Source organism: Salvia splendens, chromosome 5 (assembly GCF_004379255.2).
Source record: "Salvia splendens isolate huo1 chromosome 5, SspV2, whole genome shotgun sequence".
Taxonomy (NCBI): domain Eukaryota; kingdom Viridiplantae; phylum Streptophyta; class Magnoliopsida; order Lamiales; family Lamiaceae; genus Salvia; species Salvia splendens.
The window spans coordinates 22,766,263-22,778,228 of record NC_056036.1 but is presented as its reverse complement, the minus strand read 5'-3'; the positions used below and the strand labels follow the sequence as shown (position 1 = coordinate 22,778,228).

At 33.4% G+C, this 11,966-nt stretch overlaps 1 protein-coding gene across 1 annotated transcript; it reads right to left on the bottom strand.

Annotated features, from left to right (window-relative positions):
• Nucleotides 1–7,213: 7,213 nt before the first annotated feature.
• On the bottom strand, nt 7,214–11,525 carry LOC121803980 (protein FAR1-RELATED SEQUENCE 5-like). The gene is made up of 7 exons (XM_042203542.1): nt 11,405–11,525; nt 11,131–11,343; nt 10,887–11,070; nt 9,793–10,778; nt 9,623–9,697; nt 9,377–9,541; nt 7,214–7,263 (listed from the first exon to the last, which is right to left on the bottom strand). Exons 1-7 carry the CDS (start codon nt 11,523–11,525, stop codon nt 7,214–7,216), a joined length of 1,794 nt encoding a protein of 597 aa, XP_042059476.1.
• Nucleotides 11,526–11,966: the final 441 nt, after the last annotated feature.

Below are 11,966 nucleotides of genomic sequence, written 5' to 3'. Positions count from 1 at the left end.
GTCTTCCTATTTTCATAATAAGAAATGAAAACACATCAATATTAACACGATTTTTACTTCAGAATAAGAGTGATGTGTTTTGTGAACAAGAGTGAAGTGAAATCAGAATAAGAGTGATGTGTATTGTTCACAAAACACATCACTCTTGTTCAGAAAACACATCACTCTTATCTGATTTCTCTTCACTCTTGTAAAAAACACATCACTATTGTTCAGAAAACACTTCACTCTTGTTCACACACATCACTCTTATTCTGATTTCACTTCACTCTTGTTCACAAAACACATCACTATACACATGCAACACAAAAACCTCACTTAACAATGGAACACATCACTCGAAGCACTTTTTTATACCTTCATCTGTTTGTTTTATGATGTTGCTTTAGCTTCATCTTCATAAAATTCATTTGTCTCCTGCAAATAGTGAAATGTGATATAACATAAGAATAAAAACTCAAAAAAGTAAATAAATTGTTTCCTAAATCTTCAACTTACTGGTTTCTTTCCCAAGTTAATATCAGGTAAAATTGATGTGCCTTCATTCACTAATTTGCATTTTTCATCATGGGCTTCCATAATTTTTTCCATAAGCTGAATCCATTCTGGATCATCTTCTTGATCCTCTTCCATAGCTTGTGTCATGTTTTCAATTGACTTAGACACAGCTTGGTCCCCTTGATCAACCTCCACACCAACCATCTTTAGTGCATTTATAGCTGCAACTTTGAAGCAGTTGATGTCATTGGTATTTGCTGGAGCATTCTTTATATACCTCATCATTTTACTAATAGCATCTGCAGCCTCCCTAATTGAACTTTTAATTTCATCAGACGAAGGAACTTGATCGGTTGAAAGGGGGGCTTCATCAGTTGAAGGGGGGGGGGGGCTTTATCAGGTAAAGGAGCTTCCTCAGTTGAAGGGACAGAGGTAGTGACAGTTATTGAATACTTGTTGGCATATAAAGATTCAATGGAGACAGGATCAATGATACTTTCTATGCTTCCTCTTCCAATGGTGCCTCCATTATCGAATTCCATCTGTCCTCTCTCCTTAAGAATGGATTCTGTCCAGTTACGGAAAGTTGGGAATCTTCTAACCACCAGTCTTGTTCTGTAGACAACCCTATCTACATAGCATGCCTGCAAAACCAGATCAATAATAAAATGCATTACAATGACTTCACTCTTATTATGATTTTACTTCACTCTTGTTCACAAAACACTTCACTCTTATTCTCATTATACTTCACTCTTGTTCACAAAACACATCACTCTTATTCTGATTTTACTTCACTCTTGTTCACAAAACACATCACTCTTGTTCTGATTTTACTTCACTCTTGTACACAAAACACTTCACTCTTATTCACATTTTACTTCACTCTTGTTCACAAAACACATCACTCTTATTCTGATTTTACTTCACTCATGTTTAAAAAACACATCACTCTAACCATGCATTTACTACTTAACCGTGTAAAACATCACTCTAAATATGACTTTACTTCACTCTAAGCATGTTTTTACTTCACTATAAAGGAGTGGTTAAAATAGAAAACTCACCAAGAGGAAAGTGATTGGTCCAGTGAATGAGGTGGATTTGTTCTTGAGTTTCCAGCTATCATGTGCTGTGATTAGAGTATCCAACACGTAGCTGCACCAATTGTACTGCCTCACATTTGAAATGTTGCCAATATCGTCCAAGATACGGCCAAGACATTTTCCATTGGCAGTTGGTGAGATCAGAACATTGTCTAACAGAATAAGAAATATTTTCTTAAACCACTCACCTCCTTCTAGATCACTATCAAGCTGCTCTTGCAAATCAGTTGGGGTTATTGCTTTGTTCTTCTTAGCCTTGACAATGGTCTTCATCACATCATTCATTTCATGCTTCTTTTCTCTTTTAATCATCAACTCTCCTCTTGGCAGTCCCAATGTAGCATACACATCCTCCTCAGTGATGTGTAATGGTTGATCATCAACAAGTTTTATTCTGGAGCAGTTGTCATGATTAAAATTTTCATGTAGTGAAAATGCCATGTCAGTAGGAATACATCATATCTTCAAATGCACAAGCTGTCCAAAACCCATCTCTTCCAGAGCAGCTATTTGTTTGCAGTTCATTTTCTCAATGGCATCAACCAGAACTTTCACCCCTATCTTTACGACCAATTTAGGTCTTCTAATTTTACAACTAATATCTTTAACACTCTTTCTTTTATCCTGTTTCTTTCTGGCAAGCATTTCTTCTTCATCGTTGGTTTGTGACCTCCCACGCTTTGAGGCTAGAAGACATACAAAAAAAGTGGTGAAATTCATGAATACACACTTAATATAGCACAAAATTATTCACTAAGATACTAAATAATTAAATATTTAAGTTGTACTAAATATTTCAGCAATTTGTTGCGGTCTATCCTCACCCATCTTAGACCTTATTTCGGATGCAGCAGCTTCATGGATATGAGAAAAAAAATCAATATAGCAAAAAACGAAAGTGAAATAAGTAAAAAACTTCATCCAACCATTCTTCGATGATACTAGAGCATTTTCCGTCGTCATATTTCAGAAGTTAAATGGTTTTTCCATCGAAACTGAAGAAGCAAGGGTTTGAATGAGATTCGGAGGGTTTGGATGTGATTCGGAGGGTTTGAGTGTGAGAGAAATTGAATTCAGCGTCTAGTTCACGTCTTCTTTCGACGCGCTAATTTTATAACGAAATGACAATTTTGCTCTTATATAAACGAAATGTGATAGTTTTATTTGATAAAATGATAGTTTTGTTTGATTAAAATGATACTCTGAGTTGATAAAATGATAGTTTTGTCGGATAGAATGATACTATGAGTTTATAAAATGATACTTTTGCCGAATAGAATTATACTCTGAGTTGATAAAATGATAGTTTTGCCGGATAGAATGATACTCTGGGTTGATAAAATGATACTTTTGGCTTATAAATGTTAGGTTTACTGCATAATGTATTGAATTTCATATCAATCATTGGCTTCAAAGCATCATCATAAACAGGAATATACATACCTACAAATCAGTAAAACTGTCATTTTATGAACTCAGAGTATCATTCTATCCGGCAAAACAATCATTTTATTTATGCAGTAAACCTAACATTTATAAGCCAAAAGTATCATTTTATTAACTCATAGTATCATTCTATCCGGCAAAAAGTTATCATTTTATCAACTTAGAGTATCATTCTAACCGGCAAAACTATCATTTTATCAACTCAGAGTATCATTGTATGCAGGAATGTACATACCTATAAATCAGTAAAAGTATCATTTTATCAACTCATAGTATCATTCTATCCGGCAAAACTATCATTTTAGTTATGCAGTATAAGCCAAAACTATCATTTTATCAAGTGCAAATATCATTTTATCAAGTGTAACTATCATTTTACCTTCTGAAACTATCAATTATCCCCTCAAGCTATCATTTTATCAAGTGCAACTATCATTTTACCTTCTGAAACTATCATTTTATCCCCTGAAACTATCATTTTATCCCCTTAAACCATCATTTTATCAAGTGCAACTATCATTTTACCCTCTGAAACTATATAAGCTGACACTTTAACCTGATAAAATGATAGTGTAACTGGATAAAATGACAGTAACCTTATAAAATGATATATAAGCTGAAGAAATGGCATATAAGCTGATAAAATGATACTTTAACGTGACAAAATGTCTTACAAGTTACTATTACAACTACTAGATCTCTTTAGGGGGTTCAAATTCTCTAATCATCTTTTCAACATCGATTTCCCCTTTTTTGCTATCATTCTGAAACTTCTGCTGTATCATTGTAAATGTCTCAAGAGCCTTCTTGTTAGTTTCTCCAATAAGCAATGCTTCAGTATATTTAGCACGGAGTTTTGTGAAAGTGTCTGTCGTCTTCTTCGTTAAGCCGGAATTCCAGTTACGAACAGCACCACCCATATAAGTCTCCATATGGCGCATCACATAAACTCCACAGTCAACTTTGTTTGTATCGTTCTACCATGGCATAGTCATGTGTCTGATTTTTGACATTTTGACAATTCTCCCCATGGATTGATTAACTCCATCACCAAGATAAATTCGGAAGAAATGTTTCTATTCAAATAACACAAAACATACATGAGGTTGATTAAAAATGATATTATGTTCCGTACTAAATGATATTCAATGCATTTTAACTAATAAATATTGAATGCATTTGACTAAACATACCAGCATACTTGGTGCAGCTCCATATTTCTTCTTAATCAAATCTTCACTAATCAGAGCATTGTCAATAACATCCATCATTTGCATTTTGAGATTGAAGCACATGATATAAAAATGTTCACGTGCCCAGATCGGAAAGAATATCTAATTTTCAAAACATTATATAAAAATGTCATTTTAAAAAATATAGGTACGTTGTTCTGTAATGTATATCTCATTATGACTTACCATGTCATAATTTTCCCATTTGAAATTTTCAATCTTTGACACAAATAACGCTGTGCAGAATTTTACTTGAGCCTCGGCTTGAGTCCATTCAGATCTCCTTGCAGTAATATTGTATACCTGTCATGTTTACATTTTTGTAAATAAATTTAGCTTTTAATGTAACACTATTATTTATTTACTCGTTTACTGTACCGTAGGTGTGGTGTTGATGAAAAGACGACTTGGTGATGCCTTTGATTTGAATTTTTCATGGTAGTTGAGGTACACAACCCATGCATCTATGATGTTGATACTGACGTATGTACGTGGAGCAAGGCTGTGGAAATCAATCTTGAACATGCTCATCATGTTGTTCTCATAAACCATCTCATAACTGATTTCAAAATCATATTTAATGTTAGTTAAAAGAATTTAATAAGAATATAATTATGTAATTCAAAACTTACTATTCGCTTTCTTCATGTGTCATAAACCAGTACTTCTTTCTCTTCTTTATTCAGTTTTCCTTTTATATTTACTGCTCTGACATTGTAGGGAGAGTACAGTGCTTCAACAATTTTCTTTGTTGTTCTAGCCACTTTCTCCTTTGCAACTGGAGGTTCTTGGGAAACCATCTTCTTCCCTTTGGCCTTTTTCAAAATTTCTTCTCTCTCTTTTAAAACTTTACCATCTCCTATTTCACCATGTATATCCTCCATGACAGTGGATATTATGGTATATGCTCTGTCATGCTTTCAATCCAAAATATAAATTGTTATTGAAATAAGGGATATTATTTTACCCACTGGAACTCATATTATCAGCCAAAAGTATCATTTTATCAGACAAAAATCTAAAACTATCATTATGAAACAAAAATTTCATTTTATCACTGAACCTATCATTTTACCCACTGAAACTATCATTTTATTCCCCGAAACTATTATTTTATCATTTTATGCAAAAGTATCATTTTATCATTTGAAACTATCATTTTATCCCCTTACACTATCATTTTATGATGCAAAAGTATCATTTTTCAAATAAAACAGAACAACCAAAAAAACATCATCAAATCTATATCATCTTAACCATATAAACAATCATTTTATGTACTTAAACTATCATTTTTAAAAGTTACCTCATATTTATCATTGTGAAAGAATTCAACTTCTTTCTCTAGAACTTTTTCCTTCTCTTCTCGAGCTGCTTTATTAGCCTTTTCCTTTTCGCTTTCATTCTGTTTCTCTTGCTCTTTTTCCACCTCAACATCTTTTTCCTTTTCCATATCCCTTTCCCGATTAAAATTTTGATTCTCATCAGGAGTGTGGTCATATTCCGGTATGAGAGTGAAGGTAGGGAACTCATTCCTATTTTTCAGTATAAATGTCCTCTCAGCAGCTTTAGTTAGCTCAATCATGATATCGATCCATTCAGGATCATCAATTTCATCATTGCTCATAGCATGTGACATTGTTTTCTGACTTTCTGTAACATTCTGCACACCTTCCTCTCTCAATCCCATTGCATTTCTTGTTGTATCACATATTATCTTAAAGCTATCAAGGTTCCTGAGTTCATCCTGCGCTGCTTCAAGGACATCAACCATCTTCGACATTGACGCTTTACAATCCCTGGCAGCTTCCTTCCATTGATCTATGAAAGTCTTTTCTTGACTTCCACTGGTTGTCCCCTCTTCATCATGATCTTTCATCTTCAAAGCTTTTACATCTTCAGGATCATCATCTTCATCTTCAGATTCATTATCTTCATCATTCTCTTCATGTGTTTGCTTTTTATATCGGTCATACTTATGACCGAGACCAAAATTTGAACCATTCATTTCTGCTCTTTGTCTTTCTTTCAACAGTTCGGATGTCCATCCCTTAACTGTTGGTTAACATCTTGGCACCATTTTCTTTTCAAAGACAATCCTGTCCACGTAACAAGTCTACATTAACAAAAAATAACTATTAGTTTTTCTGTAAATAGATTCATAGACAATGGAAAACAAATATATTCTTACCACTACAAAGATAACTGGTCCGGTAAATATCGTTGTTGTGTTTCTTTTCCATCTCTTTTGTGTTTCAAGCAATTTATTTATGACATAGCTACACCAATTGTATTGTTTGATCTTCTCAACATCAGCTATATAATCCAAAGTTTGTGGACTCAAATTTCCATCAGCAGGAGTGTTAATCAAGGCATACTCCACGAGAACCATAAAACACCATTTGAACCACTCACCACCTTCTTCGTCTTTCATCATCTGCTCTACAACATACGCTGGCACCATTTTTTCTCTCCACCTTTACAGAATCTAGCAATTTGAGTTTTGATGTCGATATTTTTCTGAAATTTTATCCTATTCATAGGTAAAGATCCAATGGGGAACCCAAGAGTTATATGAACATCTTCATCATCTAAAAACATTGATTCCCCAATGTTCAGTTTAATTGATGAACTTTTATGGTTAAAGTTGTAAATCAGATAATATGCCAATGATCTTGGGAAACTTCTTATATTGAAGTTTAGGAGTACGCCAAACCCAATCTCTCGAACACCTCTTCTTTGATTCTTGTTTAGAGATTTGAGCATGTCAACGAAGAAGTCAGTATTCCTTCTTCCAGCCAAAGTCGGTGACTGAATGGCTATATCATCTTGAACAACTATTTTCTTGCCATTCTTTTAAACTGCCTTACTATTACTTGCATCATCATTTTTTCTTTTCTTGTTATTTCTTATACGTTCTACTTCATCTGCCTATAGTATATCATCATCAGCAGCAGCATCATCATTACCAATGTTCTTTCCTAATACACAAAAGATCCAGTCTGTTAAACGGTTTATGTCATTATATAAACTCAAAGTATCATTTTATCCCCTGAAACTATCATTTTACCCACTGAAACTATCATTTTATACCCTGAAACTATCATTTTATACTCTGAAACTATTATTTTACCGTCTGAAACTATCGTTTTATCCTCTGAAACATCATTTTATCAAGTGCAACTATCATTGAAACTATCATTTTATTCCCTGAAACTATCATTTTATCCCCTGAGAGCATCATTGTATCAAGTGCAACTATCATTTTACCTTCTGAAAATATCATTTTCAATTTAAAAATTTATCATTAATACACATGAGATTTATCATTTTACCTTCTGAAACCATCATTAATTGTCTATCATCATCAGCAGCAGAAGCATCACGAATGTTGTTTCCTAATACACAAAAGATTTCAGTGTGTTAAACGGTTTATGTTATTGTATAAAGTAAATTCAAAGTAAATTCATCATGATGTCATATGTAACTCTAAATCTACACTAAAAAACTATAGAATCTAAAAAAATGAGAATCGCAGGAAAAATGATAAAATCGATCAAAAACAAAAGTGAAATAAGTAAAAAACTTCATCCAACCATTCATCGATGATACTAGAGCGTTTTCCGTCGTCATATTTTAGAAGTTGAATGATTTTTCCTTCGAAAATGAAGAAGCAAGGGTTTGAATGCGATTCGGAGGGTTTGGATGCGATTCGAAGGATTTGAGTGTGAGAGAAATTGAATTCGAAGCGTCTAGTTCACGTTTTCTTTCGACGCGCCAATTTTATAACGAAATGACAATTTTATTTGATAAAATGATAGTTTTGTTTGATTAAAATGATATTCTGAGTAGATAAAATGATATTTTTGCCGGATAGAATGATACTCTGAGTTGATAAAATGATAGTTTTGCCAAATAGAATTATACTCTGAGTTGATAAAATGATAATTTTATTGATTTGTAGGTATGTACATTCCTGCATACAATGATACTCTGAGTTGATAAAATGATAGTTTTGCCGGATAGAATGATAGTCTGGGTTGATAAAATAATGGTTGCATGGGATAAAATGATAGTTTTGTTTGATTGAAAAGATACTTCTGTCTGATAAAATGATAGTTTTGCCGGATAGAATGATTCTCTGATTTGATAAAATGATAGTTTTGCCGAGTAGAATTATACTCTGAGTTGATAAAATGAAATTTTTATTGATTTGTAGGTATGTACATTCCTGCATACAATGATACTCTGAGTTGATAAAATGATAGTTTTGCCGGATAGAATGATAGTCTGGGTTGATAAAATGATGGTTTCATGGGATAAAATGATAGTTTCAGGGTATAAAATGATAGTTTCAGGGGATAAAATGATAATTTCAGAAGGTAAAATGATAGTTGCACTTGATAAAATGATAGTTTCAGGGGATAAAATGATAGTGTCAGGTGATAAAATGATAGTTTCAGGGTATAAAATGATAGTTTCATGGGATAAAATGATAGTTTCATGGGATAAAATGTAAGAAAAAAGTTGTTCAAGGACAAAACACATCACTCTTGTTCAGAAAACACTTCACTCTTGTTCACAAAACACATCACTTTTATTATGATTTCACTTCACTCTTATTTGCAAAACAACTATAAATATAACCATGTAAACATAATACAAAGGCAATACGATTTTCATAATCAGTTAACATCAGTGAAACAACTATTAACCACAGAAACTACGGTTTTCATAATCACTTAACATCAGTGAAACAACTATAAATCTAAACACAAAAACTACGGTTTTCATAAATCTAAACACAGAAACTATCATTTTATAATCTGAAACTATCATTTTACCTTCTGAAACTATCATTTTATCCCCTGAAACCATCATTTTATCAAGTGCAACTATCATTTTACCTTCTGAAACTATCATTTTATCCCGCAAAATGTCATTTTATACACCAAAAATACCTATAATTTTATCTGCTAAAAGTATCATTTTATCGCCTGAAAGTGTCATTTTATATCAAATGGCTTCAATCTGCCTTCTCATTGAATCTACCACAATTTCTTGAATCATGACGACCCATCTCATGACATTTACCACACCGTCGTAGAGGCTTATTTGCTTTCCTTATTGCACTCTCCCTCTTTGATACTTTGTCACTAGCTGATCTTTTGGTTCTAACAACATCTGGAGGATGTACATCAACTACATCAGGTACTGCCATTCCATAAAATTCCTCAACCATCTTTTTCTTTTCAATGACTGAAGGTATTGCACAATTTCCAAATATATGCTCTTCCAAGTCATCAAGACCAGCACATAACAAAGACAGATGTTCCATACTTCCCTCAGACTTTTGGACTAATCGATAAAAGTTGAAGAACAACTTTTTCTTATCTTCTTGCTTTTCATCCAAATCTGCAAGGTAAAAGATAACATTATTACAATAAATACTATCATTTATCCGACTGAAAAATAGAGTTTTTACAAATAAGGTTAAAAATGGAGCACACGTTCAAATGGTTGTATCTCCTCAGATGGTAGACCATGGGCTGCCTTTAGTAAAGAGCTCTTCAACCACCTTCGACCAAAATATTTCTTCAACAAACAAAATATATGACAGCATAACAAACCAATTCTGGAAAACTTCTTACAACTACAGTCGAATGTGTCTTGCTTACAATCATACTTAACATCCCATGTTCTACCATATTGGTCCTTGACCTTTTGCATCTTGATGTTATCCTCAACAGTTATCGAAACAATCTCACATACCATACTTATTTCCTGTTGTACATGTTTGAAAATAGAATCAGTGTAGATTGTAGATGCATGCTTCTCAATAGCCAATTGGGTTGACAAATAAGGAATAGTTGAGTAATCCAAGTAGTTCAATCGTGAATTGGCATTCCTTTGATCTCCCACAACACAGTTAAAGAAATTGATGAACTGTACAAGATTTGCACGAGGCTTTGTGTAGTTTTTAAAAAAGCTATTCTCTGATTCAGACATCAATATAGTCCTAAGAAGCGACCGCATGGGAAAATCTCGGAAATAAGCAGGAACCCAGAATTCTCTATCTTCAAACATTGATCCAAACCAGTTCACGTCTTCTAATCCATACCGTTCCATTATATCATTCCATATTATATCAAACTCATTAGGCTCTAACAAATCAGACCAAACACATGCATTCAACTCTTTTTTGAAATCTTCATTACCAAGCAAGGATTTGGGCAACTTATCTGACACCTTAACCATAATATGCCACATGCACCATCGGTGCCTTGTTTGTAAAAGTACTTGTTCAACATCAAGTTTCATCCCCCAATCTTGATCAGTGATAATCAATTTGGGTGCTACCCCCATACATCGAACAAAACAGCCAAACAACCAAGCATATGAGTCTCTACCTTCACTTGATAACAATCCAGCTCCAAATGTAACTGCTCTGGAATGATTATCTTTTCCAGTGAATGGAGCAAAAATCATGCAATACCTTCAGAACATAACATAAAAATGAATTATATTTTCATACATAAAGAAAAGTATCATTTTATCAGCCGAAAATATCATTTTTTGTCTTTTAGCAACAAAAGTAATATACCTGTTAGTGCTGTATGTTGAGTCAAATGAAATTATATCTCCAAACATATGATAATTTCGTCTTGAAATAGCATCAGCCCAAAAGAGTTTAGTTAACTTTCCCTGAGATCCTATCTCAATTTCATAATAGAAGGCATCAGATGATTCCTTTTGAGAACGCATATAATCAAAAATCATTTGAGCATCTGAACCATCAATATTGGACATAATATCGCGATAACCATTTCTAATATCAATAATATCACATCCAACATTTTCAGGTCCACCCATTATCTCCTTCAGAAGTTTGAATGTGAGTGTGGGACCAATATTACACCTGCCACAATCCTCCATAAACCTCCGACGGATATGATCCAGACTGCGATTGGCCGTCATAAAATGCCTATGCTCATCCGCAACCATTAAGTGATTATGATACTCAACAAACTGATAAACCTCATACCCTTTGCTCATGCCATCTGAAAAAATATCTCAAGTTGAGCCTAGCAAGACATTCACACCTAAATGATCGACACTTACGCTTCTTAACAGACACTTCAGTTGATTTGGATGCATCACCAGGTATAAAATTCTTAGAGCCTTGTCTGCTGCAAGCCAAATACTGCCACTTAATAATACCATGAACTGATTTGTTGACCATTTTACGAATGCCAAAACCAACTGAACGAGCATAATGTTCATAGAAATCAGATACTTCTACTAATGTATTGAATTTCATACCAATCATTGGCTTCAAAGCATCATCACAAACAGGAATGTACATACCTACAAATCAGTAAAACTATCATTTTATCAACTCAGAGTATCATTCTATCGGGCAAAATTATCATTTTATTTATGCAGTAAACCTAACATTTATAAGCCAAAAGTATCATTTTATCAACTCAGACTATCATTCTATCCTGCAAAACTATCATTTTATCAACTCAGACTATCATTCTATCGGCAAAAGTGTAGCACCCTGGAAAAAAATTGTGACTTTTTATTTTTTTATTTTTATTTGATGGCTTTTTTTTATTAATGTGGATGTTGAATAAGAATTTCTTTTGTGGAAATTGAGTCTCTATTTGTTTGAGTTAAT